The sequence below is a fragment of the Curcuma longa genome, unplaced genomic scaffold (assembly GCF_044706935.1).
Source record: "Curcuma longa cultivar G26 ecotype Majalengka, Jawa Barat unplaced genomic scaffold, ITB_CL_G26_1.1 utg509_np1212_2302976_RagTag, whole genome shotgun sequence".
Classification (NCBI taxonomy): domain Eukaryota; kingdom Viridiplantae; phylum Streptophyta; class Magnoliopsida; order Zingiberales; family Zingiberaceae; genus Curcuma; species Curcuma longa.
The window spans coordinates 864,976-881,001 of record NW_027435603.1 but is presented as its reverse complement, the minus strand read 5'-3'; the positions used below and the strand labels follow the sequence as shown (position 1 = coordinate 881,001).

General features: G+C 38.6%; 2 protein-coding genes and 1 long non-coding RNA gene across 6 annotated transcripts; 2 read left to right on the top strand and 1 right to left on the bottom strand.

Moving 5' to 3' along the window:
• Positions 1 to 106: 106 nt before the first annotated feature.
• LOC141820709 (uncharacterized) lies at positions 107 to 2,364 on the bottom strand. Its single transcript, XR_012601152.1, has 4 exons — positions 2,248 to 2,364; positions 1,828 to 2,071; positions 380 to 447; positions 107 to 248 (listed from the first exon to the last, which is right to left on the bottom strand). It is a non-coding gene; the product is annotated as an uncharacterized LOC141820709 (long non-coding RNA).
• Positions 2,365 to 3,757: 1,393 nt separating this feature from the next.
• LOC141820708 (uncharacterized) lies at positions 3,758 to 7,684 on the top strand. 3 transcript variants are annotated; one of them, XM_074708075.1, is made up of 6 exons: positions 3,758 to 3,833; positions 3,941 to 4,100; positions 4,549 to 5,496; positions 5,652 to 5,924; positions 6,188 to 6,279; positions 6,692 to 7,684. In XM_074708075.1, exons 3-6 carry the CDS (start codon positions 4,549 to 4,551, stop codon positions 7,548 to 7,550), a joined length of 2,172 nt encoding a protein of 723 aa, XP_074564176.1. In that variant the 5' UTR covers positions 3,758 to 3,833; positions 3,941 to 4,100; the 3' UTR covers positions 7,551 to 7,684. The 3 variants fall into 3 exon arrangements, with proteins under 3 accessions (XP_074564176.1, XP_074564179.1, XP_074564178.1); XM_074708078.1 differs by having other exon boundaries at positions 4,530 to 5,496; XM_074708077.1 differs by having other exon boundaries at positions 3,787 to 3,833; positions 3,944 to 4,100.
• A 636-nt stretch (positions 7,685 to 8,320) lies between these two features.
• On the top strand, positions 8,321 to 12,640 carry LOC141820620 (protein FAR1-RELATED SEQUENCE 6-like). Of its 2 annotated transcripts, none has more exons than XM_074707970.1 (7): positions 8,321 to 8,460; positions 8,935 to 11,161; positions 11,235 to 11,345; positions 11,476 to 11,580; positions 11,747 to 11,815; positions 11,905 to 11,972; positions 12,313 to 12,640. In XM_074707970.1, exons 2-6 carry the CDS (start codon positions 9,011 to 9,013, stop codon positions 11,938 to 11,940), a joined length of 2,472 nt encoding a protein of 823 aa, XP_074564071.1. In that variant the 5' UTR covers positions 8,321 to 8,460; positions 8,935 to 9,010; the 3' UTR covers positions 11,941 to 11,972; positions 12,313 to 12,640. The 2 variants fall into 2 exon arrangements, with proteins under 2 accessions (XP_074564071.1, XP_074564069.1); XM_074707968.1 differs by having other exon boundaries at positions 11,476 to 11,595.
• The last annotated feature ends 3,386 nt before the right edge of the window (positions 12,641 to 16,026 follow it).

Sequence of the window (16,026 nt, the reverse complement as noted above, 5' to 3'; positions counted from 1 at the left end):
GAAGAGCAGGGGTGTCAAAAATTAATAAGATAAAATATCGGATCAGAATTAAAAATTTTAATATCGGATCACAAGATCTGGATTATAAAAAAAATGATCAAGATGCTCAAATAACGAATTCCATTAGAAGCAGTCAGCAATGAAGCATATAGATAAACCAACCTCTCTGTTCTTAAAATGGTCTCCTGCGCAACCTCTTTTGCATAATCAGGATCATCGTATATCAGGATGTTGTAGCCAGCCTTTACCTGCATAGTCGTTATATTGTAATGTTATGGGTTGTCCACCTTCAAGATTAACCGGATCGCAAGAACGGGACATTTAAATTATAACCAAGGACAAATTCAACTACGGAATAATCAAAGTGAAAGCAATTTACATGGTAAACTTCAATGCCAATGTACTTTAAAGGCTTCAGCATATATAGATCTGGATCATCCTCAAACTCTGATGAAAAGGTAACAATTAGTTTAACCATATAAGAGTACACAATACCATTTGATAGCCTCTATGTTGTGCAATATTTTATCAGGATGCTTTATAAGAAGTGTTGAAGTTACACAATTTGAATGAAGCAAAGAAACTAACCAACTCAATATTCAATTCTTGAAAATTTTGACAATGATTCGAATATTCACTTGATTTTTATAGATGTTACTTACTAGTTTAGAACTCAATTTCAGGTAGGGAAACTCAACTCAAGTTAGAGGCAGCTCCATGAGGTTTTGTAACAAAAGAAATTCTCACCATGAGGTTGCATGACTACACAACATCTCGTACAAAAGATTTCCTATATTCCAGATGTAATATCTTCAAAGATGTAACATCCTCCGAGTCCGAGATAACCAATATCCAAGGTAACAATCCTATTTCAAGAAGATAGGTAAAAAAATGTAGTGCACGGACCAGGAAAAACAGAAGCTGGCATCAGAGATATCGTTCTATAGATGCATCCCAACCAACGTCCAATGTGTCTACAGTTCTTTTTAACACAATTTGCATGGCAACAAAAGCATGGGATGAACAGAGCATGATATCTGATTCTCTGAGAAAACGCAAAGATGCCACTCCCATGGTGAATTTCCCTAGCATGGCATCATCACCATCATGCTTTATAAGTAAATAAAGCAAGTAAAAGAGCATTCGACAAATAAACTCATTTAAGATTATCTCGACATACTTTAATGCATTCCAAAGCGTGTCAAGTTTCAACACAACATGGTGATGAAACCATAATATTCCGATTGGGGACCAAAATTTCAACATAAAATTCCCCCGGGCATATAGTTGTCTTCTCTTATTTTTCTTCTTCTTCCTCCTTCCACATCCAATTTGCCATCAACACTATGTTTCGACACTCCGACATGGTACCAATATTGTACCATTCTGATCAAAAGATAAAAGTGTAGCACGGTTCTAGATTTCAAGTCTTGCTATATGTATTAAGGTATCCTGCACTATGTTTTTATGTGATAAAAAGTAATTCATCCAATATGTAAGTTTGCAAGAAAGACACAATCTAGCATTAATCAGGTGTGCTGAATAGTGTCACCACCACATTGTCATGTTAGACAAGCAACTAGATGTGTGGCTACTGGCCTACCACATTAAATATGTTTGGACCACAATTGAACTAATTTATATTAAGACACTAATGCTCTACATTGAACAAAGATCATTTATGTCACAGTAGAAATCTTTGGAAACTAAAAATTTTATAATCCAAGCCAATAATGGAATCAGTATAATCAATGACAAGTGGTTTCTACTCATTTAAGCATAACATCAAGTTACAAACTGCATTTGTGGTTAAAGAAACCAGTAAACCTGTATGGAGTATCACCACCAAATTTCTTCTGATTGACATATCCAGAATGAAGCTTAATATAGCCTCCACCACATTCAATGTCCTGCTCAAACCTTATAGAGTATTGAACCACCAGCGTCCTGTTCTTGTTACTAAATTCCGGAAATTTTGCAGATATTGTAGAATGCCTGGCATCTATAGATGTTTGTAATCCTGTCAATACTCTCAGCCACCTCTCTCCTGTGTTCATCTCGAGCTTGGGAACTAATAATGATATCAGAGTAAGTTCGTGGATTCGAAGTTCCAAAACCAAAACGGCTACCCAATAATGATTCCAGGAAGAGAAACTGCTTTTCGAAGATGTACACTGAAAGATCAAAAACAAACAGAGAAAGCGCGAAGGAATGGTCAAATTAGGGGACATGGAAACAGAGAGATACCATCGAATCGCTCTCCAAAGAAGATCTCGACCGCCGAAACGTCGAGAAAGAGCGAGAGAGAGAACAGAAGCTACCGCCGCCATGATCGCTGAGCAAGCACACAAACTGCATCTTTAACCTTCGCCTCACTCAAATAAAACCTAAAATATATTTTTTAATTTAATAAACTAAAGTAGACAGAACAGAAAAGAAGATGGTAAATGAATAAACACAGTTGATCGTTCGGGTTATTTATTTTATGTTCATTATATATATTTAAATATATTTTTAATTTTATTATTGCTAATTAAACTTTCTTTCATCTAAATTTTAAAATCGGGTTTATAAAGGAAAATAGTGATGCTAGAATCTTAGATTTTGTTACGAGTCGGTATGATCTGACCCAGAAAGTTAAGATCTGGTCTAAATAGATGATACGTCGGACAGAATACTGATTTGATCTCGCGACTTGACTCGACATCCAAATTAGGTCGGGGTTCAGTACTCGACTTGACTTTCGACTTAGGTCTGGACTTTCGACTCCAAGCTCCGACTCCAGACTACTCCTCCAAATCTACTCCATCGAGTCCCCTCCCGATCATATCCCATCTCGGCCTTAGTTGGCCTTGGCTTCTACACCCTCTGTCGATCAAGCTCCACTCCCTCGGTGTCCTACTCAATGCTCAACTAACTCCTCTTTGTTTAGTTCTCCATTCAATTGGGTAGGCTGCCACAAGAAGGATGCAGGCAATCATGATCATGTGATATCATAGGTAACTTATTACCTCATTAATGTGACATGATGCCACAGTCTGATATCGTATCTATCTAGCTGATAAGACTTCTCGCTATTGGAGCGAGGATGGGTGTTCTCCTTACTTTGACAAGACATCTTCTCTGACAAAATCTTTATTCAGGAATATTCTCTTTTATTAAGATTTAATTGAGATAAAACAGTTTTTATTATTCTCTTACATATAGTTATATAACTCCCTTCCATTTTGTAGAAACAAAGATGCACGCTTGCACATGCATGCTCATAGATTCACTTCTTCTCCTTCTCCAGTGAAAAAGCTGACTTAAGTATCGGAGCGATTGAGCTAGGACACTCCTAATCTCCGTTCTCACCCTCTCTCTCTTGCTGTGTAGGTCTCAGCAGCGTCTCGGAATCTCCCAGCCTCGTCTTTCGCTGCCTGTGAGTATCACCTTGACCGTCAACTTCCTAATCAGATGGTCGACTACTCGTTAGAAAGACAATCTCAATAAAAACAGATTTAAATAAAAAAAGGAATAACAATTCAAGAATACTGAATAACAATGTCTTGTCTAAAAGGGTAACTCGTGGAAGTTAAATTAGGTCATTTACTAACTTTTGTCTTTTAATGATAAATAACAATCCGAAAAATAAAACCACTAATAATAAACATCTCCGGTGGTAGTTCAATAACGTCCGTCTCACTGTCGCAGTGGGTAAAACCTCGCTCTCTGCCCAGAAAACCTAGGTCGGTAGGTCATTGATCCATTTCTCAGTGGCACTGAGTCCGCTCGGAAATGGAGGCGATCACGTCCATTGCTCCATTCTCCTTGTCGCCAGGGGTGGCAGAAAGGTACGAACCACTTCAATTTTCCGTCCCAGCAGCAAAATTGAGGTCTTTCTTTCCTGTTCGTTTGGATCTTTATAAACCTATTCTGTGGTCGTTTAATTATGGGTAAGGAGGTTATTAGAGGTTGCCAAAGATTGGATCTCGTTAATGAGGGAGGAGTAAGCGGTTTCCATTTGGGTTCGCAACGCCAGCTCGAGCAGCTCCATCTCTTTGATTGCCTTGCCTGGGAAACAAGAGCACCTTCCTTAATCTTGAAATCTTCCATGTCGGGTGAGTTCATAGCCGCTTTATTTAGTTTAGGATACTGAATGAGTTTGCTTCCCAGCCACTTCTCTGAGTCTTGAAATTGAAGGCTCGTGTGATCCATGCTTTTTGCTCTGTTTTTGTATCCAACAATGTCTCAATTTCCGACCTGTTTGATTTCACTGTAAAGCAATTTTGCTATCCACAAAAGTTTCTTTTAATCCTTTTTTTTTCCTGCTACCGCTTCTGTTTTCTTTTATCGGTAGGATTTTCTAATAGATCTTGAATTCTTGATGGCTAGTTGACATGATCTTCAGATTGTGAACGGGCACTTTCAGCATCGAGTTCTTGTGATTTTATAGAGATTTAAATTGTAATTTCTTTTTTTGGTTTCATTGCTCAGTTACTTTCTGTTGTTGATTTGAAAACTTTACCTCCTTTGTTATAGAGTTATAGGCTTTAGAATTGCTTTCAGATGGCCTCACTGGTCCCGGGTGTCCTCATCAAGCTACTCCAGCACATGAATAGGGATGCCAAGGTTGCCGGCGAGCATCGGCCTTCTTCGCTCCTTCAGGTTGTGAGTATTGTTCCTGCTCTTTCTGGAACAGATCTCTTTACCAGCAAAGGCTTCTACCTCAAGGTCTCTGATTCTACCCACGCAACATATGTTTCCCTGCCTGATGAGCAAAATGAACTCATCTCGAGTGATAAGATCCAACTAGGCCAATTCATCATTGTTGATGGCATCAAGGCAGGCTCCCCTGTGCCCATTCTTAAGGGGGTGAGACTGCTCCGGGGCCGTCACCCTTGTATTGGAAACCCTGAGGATCTCATTGTCACCAGTTCACTTGGTTTCCTTGATCCAGAGAAACCAAAGCCAACCACTGCATCAAAGTGTAACAGTAAAGCATCTTCAGAGAATCAAAAGAGCAAAATAGGAAACTCTAGGACATCTGTTAAAACACAAGAAGCACAAAAGAAAAAGGCTCCCCTCAGTAAGTTGGAGGCATCATTCCCTAAACAACTGGCTAATGGTAAATTGGAGAAGAAAGATGCTTTCACTGTGAGGTCAAAACCAATGATCTCAAGTCCACCATCTTCATCTCCAACCAATTTTTGCTCTTTGCCTACTTCATGTAAAAAGTTCTCCAATGAAATTAAGAATCAAGCACGAGCAAAAGGAGAACAAAAATCATTATCAAGGTTTGGTCTCTTGGAAAAGGCAACCTCTGTCTTGAAAGTGAACACAGCTGGTAGGAAGCCTTCTGCTGGGAACTTCTTAAGAAATTTGGTGCCAACCATTGGGCTAGGATCCAAAGCACTACGAAAGAGTTGGACAGGGAATACGGAGCCAAAGAGAAGGGATAGTTCCACCTCGAAGACAACAAATTTTGATAGAATAACTGAAACTAGACGTGCTTCTGTGAGTTCATTCTAAATGACCTTTTTGCACTTTGTTTGAGTTGCTTTGATTTACAACTTTATGTTTTGATACAAGATATCTGATGTGCATACTTAATCCTTTGTTTCTTTCTAATAGAAATTCTAATGTGCTTATGTTCCAATTACAACTTGCAGGCTCCTCTACAGAAGTTATCAACAAATAGGAAACCGGTTACTAAGGAGGACATTAAGATCCAATGTCCTACAAAGAGGAGCCCTTCAAATACTAGAGCAGATGATTCAGATAAATCATCTAAAAAAAACCCTTCTAACACAAAGAAGCCTTCAGAGACCACAAACAGTATAAATCTTTCTAACTTTGTCAAAGTTGTTCCTGCTAGTAAAAGATGGTCAGATGGCACTGTTTCATGGGCATCTCTTCCATCATCTCTATCAGAACTAGGAAAGGTATGATTGATGTATAAAGTCCAACAGTATCCTCTTTATGTAAATTGTTGAGATTGTTCCACAACAGTTTGCTTGGTCAAGAATTGGGGTTTTCTAATTTGTTCAATACTACAACTTACGTCCAATTTATGCACTAGGTTAGATCAACACATTGTGCCATTTACTATCTGGAATGCATCCAGATGTTCAATTTCTCTCTCAGCATAGAAGTTCAGTTATTTTGTATGATCAGTGACACGGACTGAGACACATTTATATTTTAGGTGCTCTTGAAGTATAGGGATGTTGCTAAACTAGCTGCGGTTGAGGCCTTACAAGAAGCTTCTGTTGCAGAGAGTTTAATCCAGTGCTTAAGGTAAATTCTCTTTCTAATTTATTGTTGCCTAATGGGTGTTGGGATTTCCGTATATACAATCATACATCACTCCAGAACTGCTAGTTCCAATTTTCCTTTTACACCATCAATCTTCTTGACTGATATGGAGAATTGGGTTAAGAAATAATATGTTTTTACAGAGGCTCCACCTAAATCGCTTTTAAAACATTGATTAGAAATATCCTCCTATAGTATGCAAATTCTTTTTCTATTTGATTTTGGAAACTCTGTTCTAGGGGGAAGTTTTTGATCTGGTTCGGTAAATTTTTGATTCGGTTGGTGTTTTTGCCGCCCTTATTTGCTAATAGCTTATCATGTAAATGAGGGTCTTTTCGATTTGCTTTCGTGATCTTAAGCGCAAAAGATGAACTTTTTAAGGTTGCTATTGCAGTGTGTATGCAGAGCTCAGTACCTCTGCAAGGGGCGACATCCCACAGCCGGCGGTGGAGCAGTTCCTCGGCCTTCACGCCTCCCTCTGTAATGCCGCAACCATCGCCGATGGCCTCACCAAGAGAAGATCCCAAGCAATGGCGGTAGCATCGCTGGACAAGGCCACGGCCGGTGACCTGATCCCGGACGAAGCAACAAAGGCCTCCGCTGAGAACCGCCGCCGCGCCACCTCCTGGGTCGCTGCAGCTCTCTCGACCGAACTCTCTGATTTCACCCTCTACAATCACAAGACCTGGACCACCGCCTCACCGGCAGCAGTGGTCCTCGAGCGTCCGTTGAAGACCGCCCCGGTGCCTCCCTTGAAAGCATCCCTTCCGTCGAAATCGCTCCTGTCTTCCGGCTCTGCTTCTTTTCGCAGGGGAAAGGCCCGCGCCGCTGTGGCGGCGCTGCCTTCGCAGCCTCTGGAGTGGGAGCGCGGGGGAGGGCTTGTGGTGGAAGTGGAGATTGCGCGCAAGCTTAGGGAGGAGGCGCGGGGGTGGTTCCTAGGGTTCGTGGAGGGGTTACTCGACGCTGATGCGAAGCCTTCGAGAAGAACCAAGGTTACGGAGATGCTTCCGCAGATGAAGAAGGTGAACGATTGGCTGGAGGCCTGCCGGAGCCGAAGGCAGAAAATGGAAGCGCAACCAGAAAGGCAAAGGATAAACAATGACGAAGAGGTAGAGGAAACGATCGAGCGGCTGAGGAAGAAGATCTACAATTACCTCCTTGCTCACGTCGAATCCGCTTCCGCCGCTCTCGGTGGCGGAAGCAAGGTCGCGGCAGCGAAGCCGATGCAAGCTACCAAAGTTTGGAGGCGATGACGTAACCATCTGACGTCGTGGCAGATCCTTATTGGTACACTGCATCGGATCCCTGGGACTGGGCAAATTCTTTGATAATCAGTATAAAGAAAATAATAATAATATTGTTGTGAGGAAGAGAAATATATATATATATAGAGAGAGAAAAAAAAATCTTAACATTTTTATTGCATTCAAGTTGTCTCAGTCATTTTAAAAGATCTATATTTTTAAATTTCCTTTAAAAATGTAAATTATATGCTAACGTCCTTTTTGTTTTTAAATAATTGGTTCCTATAATAATAATTGATATAAAATCCAAAATATATTTAAATTCTCTTGCAAAATAAAATTCTTTTTGAAGTTTTGTTGTGGGCAAGTAATGAATTTGAATTTGAGCGATCAATCCAATTAACTTTTTTTTTTCTATAAAATGATGATTTTTTTTTAATCTAGATATGCAGGTTTTCTGTCTGATATATATATTTCAGTTTATTTATTTAGTTTAATAAGATATTTAAATTTATTTATTTAATTATATATATTTATTTTAAATAAATATAAATAAAATTTATTAAATTAAATATCAAACTAACTGGGAGGGTTAATTCATTGACAACCCTACATTAAACACGATATTATCTCAAAACTTAATTTTTCGGATGCGGGTTTTACATCACACCCAAAATCCGCAAAGCAGTAATCGCACCCGAAATTATCACACCCAAACAAACCCGACAAGGTGAGAAGTTCGGGTATTCCAGATCAGGTGCCACAAAGAGCCGCCGCCCCCTTCCTTTCGCCCTCGCGCTCGCCCTCGCCGTCGCCGCGACGAACCCCAAATCCTCTAAGCCTCCCTAATCGGACAAGAAAAAGATCTGAGTCGATCGAATCGAAGTGTTTGTCCTTCATGATCCTTGATCGCATCCAGGTTCCTTTCCTCTTCATTAGCCTAATGCTGTTATTGTCATGGGCTTAGACCGAGGTGCTGTTTTTTGGTTCATAAGATTGCTATTCGATCAACTTTCATTGAGTTTTAGGTTTGTCGCATCATTATATGTTTGCGAAGATGATCTAGGGCTCCGTACATTCAAGCCTACTTGATTTTAGACGCAAATCTCTTGATTTGCTTTAAAAGTCTTTTTTTCCTTTCGTGCTTTTTCTTTGATTTTTTTTCGTTTTCAGATTCGAACAAGTTTCTGTTTTTCTGATTGTTCGATGTATCATTGAAGTAGGGACATGGGGAGGAGAAATTGTTGTAAAGGATAGTGTTACTTCTTTAGATGTTAGATGCGAGGATAAGGAAACTAACAGCAGGTGTACGGGGGAAATGAAGCATCTTTGGTAGATAGATTACATCTCACTACTAATACATTGTAAGTAGAACTTCTATTTCTTGCCGCAGGTTGTTCTTCAAGTCTACACCGCCAGGATCCTTTCTTCTTATTTTGCCTGACTAAGCTTGTAGTTTTTACCAAAGTATGGAAACTGATATGGTCATTGAAGGAGAAATCATTCAGGCCAAAGAACTTGTTGTTGAGGATGATATTGTTGAAGGGAATAATGATAAGGTTGAACTTGATGGTCAATTACCGTTAATGGCTGGAGGAGATGATGGCATTCCTCATGTTGGAATGGTGTTCAGCTCCTACGGGGAAGCTGTCACTTTCTATAAACGATATGCAATGCGAACAGGATTTGGTGTTACTATAAAAAAGTCATCTTTTACAACTTATGGACTTTGCCGACGGCTTGTACTTGTGTGCAGTAAAGAGGGCAAGGCACAAACGAAAGCGTGCTACCACCAATCTAGGCCATCAACAAAGACAAATTGTGAAGCTGCATTTATAGCCAAGTTATGGGGTGATGGCTTGTTGCATGTAGTTGAAGCTAAACTTGAACACAACCATGAACTTAATCCGTCAGAGGCTCACCTCTATAGATGCTATAAGAATATGTCCAGTGGAGCAACTAAAGATCTTGCTGTCCGAGCGGCAGGCCGTGAGCACTTACCATACGTTGGCATGGAATTCTTAAATTCTATCGATGATGGGCAAATGAAGCTTGTGGAAGGTGACAAGGATGCCATCTCTCAGTTTTTTGCACGAATGCAGATCAAATATCCAAATTTCTTTTACATGATGGATCTTGACATGGAAGGTCATTTAAGGAATGTGTTTTGGGCTGATTCTAGGTCAAGATCAGCATATCATTGTTATGGTGATGTTGTTTACTTTGATTCAACCTATTTAAAAGATGAATACAAGATTCCTCTGGTTCTATTTATTGGATCAAACAGTCATGGTCAACAGGTGTTATTAGGCTCTGGTTTGCTTGCAGATGAAACACCTAGAAACTACTTGTGGTTATTTAAGGCCTGGCTGACATGTATGTTGGAGCACCCTCCAAATGCTATCATCACTGATCAATCTAAAACTATTCAAAATGTGATTGCTAAAATATTACCAGATGTCCACCATCGCATTTGTCTCTTTGATATAAGTAGAAGTATTCCTGAGAAGTTAAGGGAACACGCAGAATGTAAGACAATTCATAAGGCCATGACCGAAGTAATATACAGTTCTTTAAAAGTTGATGAGTTTGAAGAAGGTTGGAGGAACCTGACTAAAACATATGGACTCGAGGCTAATGAATGGTTGAACTCATTATATGAAAATCGTAAACTATGGGCACCTGTTTATCTGAAGGATATTTTTTGGGCGGGGTTGTCCACTACATTCGAAGAAAAGGGTGTAAGTCCTTTTTTTGAAGGGTTGATTTATCGTGAAACTTCTTTGCAGCAATTTTTAGAAAACTATGAAATGTTTCTGCGAACAAAATATGAGTTGGAAGCAAAAGCAGATTTTGATTCATTCCACAAGAGCCGCATTACAGTATCAGATTCTCCTATGGAACAACAGCTTTCTGAAATATATACACTTAGCATGTTTGAAACTTTTCAGAATGAGTTAAAGGCAACTCTTTATTGTCAGGTTTCACTTGTAAAGGTAGATGGCTCTATAACTACGTTTGAAGTACGGGAATGCTCCTACACAGGAAGTGTCGAAAGAGACCATGACAAGTATTATGAGGTGCTGTATCATGTTGATGAATTTCAGGTGCAATGTATATGCGGCTTCTTCCAGTTCACAGGGATCTTATGCAGACATGCATTGTCAGTTCTAAATCTGCAACAAGTGTATGAGGTTCCACCTCAGTATGTCCTTATTCGTTGGAGAAAGGATTTCAAACTTTTGAATGCTTTGGAGCGTTCCTCAAAAGATTTTTATGGCAATAGACCAGTTGAGCAGTATGATTCTCTCTCTTTGTGCTGCCTTCAACTTGTTGAAGCTGGTATGGTGTCTGATGAGAAGTACCAACTTGCTTTGAAGTTAATTAAAGAAGTGGAAAAATCTCTGTTAGATGATAACATATTTCAGGATTTGCACAGTAGGCTTGTGTCTTCTGTTACTAGGTTGACTGGAAGTGATGAGAATCATGCAGCATCACAGGTTGGCATCATTGATGGTGACAAATCTTCTAATTCTGTTTCTGCTAAGCGAAGAGGACGCCCTCCCAAGAAAAGGAAGGAATATGAGGTGGAACTAATTAATGACACAAGTGGCAAAAAGGTATTCTGGTAATCTTGTATTCTGTGTACCTAATATATGTTTATTAACCAATCTCTCTACTTCCTTTGATTAGGACACTTTGAGAACATCAACTGAGGGGCACCAGAGCAATTTGTTTCAATCTTCATCAACGGCTGCCCAATTCAGCACTCATGATAGGGCACATGGAATGATTGATATAATGGTGGCTACTATTCTCACCAAATAATTCTTTATTGTTAGATTATTTATTATTTTGTTTAACTTTTTTGTTATTCATATTTATTATCCATGATCTCCTCATTCTGATTTTTGTTGTAATAATGTCTACCCAGGAAGAAGTTAGCCAAAATGACTTGGGATTTGGTGCCCATTATGGACTACAAACAAACCGCCAGCATCCTCTCGGCAATCAGCTGCAGTCTGGTCCTACCTTGCAGGTTCCTACCATAGATGTTAGCATTTATGTTTATTTCTCTTCTTAGGTCGTTGAGATATTGTTGTTTTCATTTGCTTTAGGTGGGAGCATGATTGTTTATATTATTATTAGTATGCTCCCAGATAGTTTGGAATTCATCCTGTAATGAAATAGATTTATGTATGCAGAGTCATTTTGGACAGCAAAATCTTGGAGATCCATCAAGAATGCATTGGCCTATGCAACAAATGTTGCAGGTTATTATTTTCCTTGTATGATTTTGATTAGTTACATCAGAAATCTTCTGGAAAGTAATTTTTTCTTTACACAACCCACCCACATGCAGGAAAACCAAACACCATTTGGTAGGAGGACTGGGTAGTGAGGCCATTACTTTTCTCAGATTAACCTCAGGTATCCACTGATGTTCTTACTAGGTGATTCTTGTATTTTTCTTTAAGACTAGTGCAGTTTGTTATTTATTTGTGCCCCAACTTCTTTGCCTGAAAGGCTATTCAAGCAACACACTAGTTGATGGTCCATTCTCATCTATATCATTCTGTATCACTAATAGGATCAATTTATTTTTATGGAATAGTAGGAAAAGGTTTGCATCTTCCACTTAGATTTCATTTGTACTAAATCTAACAACACATCGATTTGCTTGACTTAGATCTGGTTTAGTTTTAGACTTCGAACAAACTAGTAATTTAGATCGTACTCTTCTCATATTACTTCAGGATTTTTTTTTCAGCATTGCCGGCGATTCTTCGATGAGGAATGTTGGCTGCCGTATTGTCGATGACATATTTTCAGATCGAAACTGTCCATACGGATTGCAATATTTGCTCTTCTTCCAGACAAAGTGCAGTCTGATGATGTTACTCGATGGAGATCATGAAGTCATGTGGTTGATCAATTTTTTAATGTATATATGTTCATTGTACAATCTGTTGGAAGCATTCTGTTTAAATTTTTTTTTGCTTTGATCGTTTTTTTTTATTTTCAATTTATTGCATGCTTAATTCACATCAACAATTATGTGCTTTTTATGAATTCTGATATCGTGTTTAGTTGGGAGAATCAAACTAGAACTCAAATTCCCATAGAACACTCAAATTCTTCTAATACAACTTATTCATCCTTCAGTTCTTAACATTGTCAGATCAACAGCTGTTCAAAGTCATTTTGGGTAGTTAACAAGCCCAATGAGGAACTCATGATAGTAAAGTTCATGATCATGCATTATTCTATTTCGATCATCTGAGTCTTTTTTTTTCACTAAGTTGGATATATGGATCTTTTTAGGCGATTGAATTTAATTCTCTACTATATTATCTTTTAAATACCTGTTCATTAGAATATTTATTAGTCTTCATATTATCTTAAATATATTTTTAAATTTTTTCTTAATAAATGTACTTTTGATTTAGTATATATTAAATTAAAGTAAATATATATTTTAAAATTAAAATAAATATATATTAAATTAATAAAATAATTTTATTAAATTTTGATTAAATTTATTTAGATTATTCTATTATAGTTAGGAGTTGATTTAAAATTAATTATTAATATAAGATTTTTTGATTTTGTTCTTTTGTAAAAAAGGTGAAATCTATCATTTGGTGATTTCATAATCATTTGTGAGGAGATAAATTGAAAAGTTACAGTTTGACCACGATAGAGGAATGGATATTATTTCGCCTTCGTCGATAATCCACTCAGCTATTCTAGGCGGCAGACAATGGGTGAAAGATTTCATTGGACATGGAACGAAATTTTAAATCTTGATATATATATAAAAGATAAATTGTATTCCGAATTTATTTAATAGGCAAACCATGATGGAAGTACCTCTAAATAGAATAAAATAATGTACGCCTCATTCAAAATGTTGGTAAATTTGCCTTCTATAACAGGAAAGAATCTAAACTTAGAAAGGAATAAAATCGATGCGAGCGGGAAATTGTCTGTGAATGATTAGATAGATACGATGCTTAATAACCTTACAAACGTGTCTTCCATATTTCCATCGTTTCTCTTCGTATAATCAATCCCTAAGAATTCTCATACACAACTGCTGTTCTCTGAAACCCGCAGTGCTGTGGTTCTATTCTATCTGTGAGTCTCGATTGAGATTTTGCTGATTTGTTGTTCATCGGCTTTCAGGGTTTGATCCAGTTTCTGTTGTGTTCCCTTGTTGCACCAGAAGATTTCTCATACTTGTGCTTCTTTAGAAGTTTTCTTTCCTGCCTAGTAATCCAGATTATATCGCTTTTTTCGATAGTATTTCTGTTTTTTTTGTAATCTTTACTTTTCCTTCAACCTTCTTCATCTGAAAATCTTCTTATGTTTCTGAATTCTTGTATCAAATGCAGAATTTCTCAGTCATTATTCGTCGACTTCAGAATGGTAGAGAATTCTTCTGGTCCAAGCAAACTTCACTTGAAGAAGCAGCTCATTCGATATGGAAAAACTCCAATGCTGCGAGAACCTCAACTTTTCCCATCTTCAACCTCTGCTGCTTGCCAGATTCATGAAAAGGAAGCCGAGGCGAAGTCGACAGGAGTAAACAAAAGAAGAAGAAAAAAGATATATCTATATGATCCGGGCAATCATTCTAGCAACTCTGAGTACGCTGATAGTCTTAAATCAGTATCAGAGAGTTTGGGATACAATTCGAGCAATCATGTCAGAAGAACCAGAAGTGAGAAAAGCCTTGATGATTTCATGTCTATGTGCAGAAGTGCTGTCTCGAAAGCTCGATCCTTCTGCGACTCCAAGTCAGAGGAGTTGGAACATCAAGCACAGATTGGCAGGCATAAGCCAGCGCACTCTTACATTTCATCAAGAAGCAGGCATTGTGATACTGTTGGTTCTCTTCGTGGATCTTCATCAATTTTTGATGGATTTGGTGAAGTTGGACTGTATCAGCTGCATCAAAGAAGAACTCAAGGCCACAGGTCTGGTGAAGCTTCAGCATTTCTTGATGGATTAGGCGAAGTCGGACAGCATCATCGAGGGTATAGGTCTAGCAGAAAAAAGGATGATCGTCGTGGAAGTAAGATCAGGCATCACAGCGAAAAGAGTAAAAAGAATTCATCCCTTTCAAACAATCATGAATCTCTCTCGCAGCGCTACCAAAGCGTGCCACTGCTAGAAGATGATGATCTCTCAAGTAGCATACAGGAACTTGAATTGGAGGCCTTCAGTCAATTGTGTCCAACTAACCACACAGCTCAAGAAGACAGGGAATTGATCCTTCATGGAGGATCTGGCAGAGAGATTCTGGAGAGCAGAAGTCTATCTGAGAAGTACAGACCAAGGTCTTTCGAAGAAATACTTGGCCAGCCATTTGTGGTTGAATCTCTTAAAAATGCCATTTTGAAGGGAACATCACCTGCATTTGTGTTTCAAGGCCCTTCTGGGACAGGGAAAACCACTGCTGCAATGGTTTTTGCAGCAGCTCTTAATTGTGAGTCGACCGACGATAAGCGACCCTGTGGATCATGCAACACTTGCACTGATACATTGTACAACAGGAATGGGTCAATTATAGAGCTCGGCACCAACACTAAAAAGGGAATGAACAGGTTGAGATACATACTGAAACATGCAACTTCAGCAACCTCAATCAGGCAATTTGTACTTGTTGTTGATGGATGCCGCATCTTGTCACCGGAAGTTTGGTCGGAGCTTTGCAGAGTCGTCGAAGATGCTCCTCCTCATGTTGCTTTCATCTTCACTGTAACCCATCAAGCTAATCTGCCACATTCCATCATGTCACGTTGCAAGAAGTACAGATTCTTAAAGATATCTGAGGCAGATATTGTTAGTAGATTGAGAATATTGTGTGCAAAAGAAAACATTGACATTGAAGAGGAAGCTCTGGAAGTAATAGCTCGCTGTTCATGTGGATCTCTTCTCGAAGCAGAAATGATGTTAGATCAGTCGACTTTGCTTGGAAAGAGGATCACTCCTACGACCGTCAAGGATCTTGTAAGTTAGCCATGTTCTATAGCTATTGAACTTATCGAACTGGAATGCATTTTGAGTCTTCACTTTTTATGTCTTTGAAGAAGCCACATTGTCTTTGGAAATATAGGACACAGTGTCTTGGTTCACATAACTGAGATCATCTGACATTCTGAAAAACAAAACAAAACAAAACAAAATTGATGATCATAGTTGTAAACCTTATGCAGAACCTCATTTGTGTGAAGTTCATATATTGGAGATTAGTAGACTTGTTGCATTCATAAACAGACTTGTACTCTTCTTAATGAGAGCGAAAAACAGATGTTAAAACATTTTATGAGAGCTAAAATGAACAAGTCCAGCATCAAGTGTTTCCATCGTGCTACCTTCCTGGCTATTGTCATTTGTTCATATTCCATACACGAGATTCGCTAATAGAACGAACTTACTAAACTTGAAAAATCTCTAGGTGGGTTTTGTCAGTGAT

What these genes read in the sequence shown, in the direction of transcription:
- LOC141820708 (XM_074708075.1), top strand. Translation starts at nt 4,549, where the DNA reads ATGGCCTCACTGGTCCCGGGTGTCCTCATCAAGCTACTCCAGCACATG. An exon ending in CTGAAACTAGACGTGCTTCT is followed by an intron (nt 5,497 to 5,651) that starts GTGAGTTCATTC and finishes TACAACTTGCAG; the next exon opens with GCTCCTCTACAGAAGTTATC. An exon ending in CTCTATCAGAACTAGGAAAG is followed by an intron (nt 5,925 to 6,187) that starts GTATGATTGATG and finishes TTTATATTTTAG; the next exon opens with GTGCTCTTGAAGTATAGGGA.
- LOC141820620 (XM_074707968.1), top strand. Translation starts at nt 9,011, where the DNA reads ATGGAAACTGATATGGTCATTGAAGGAGAAATCATTCAGGCCAAAGAA. An exon ending in ATGGAATGATTGATATAATG is followed by an intron (nt 11,346 to 11,475) that starts GTGGCTACTATT and finishes ATGTCTACCCAG; the next exon opens with GAAGAAGTTAGCCAAAATGA. An exon ending in TGCAGGTTCCTACCATAGAT is followed by an intron (nt 11,596 to 11,746) that starts GTTAGCATTTAT and finishes TTATGTATGCAG; the next exon opens with AGTCATTTTGGACAGCAAAA.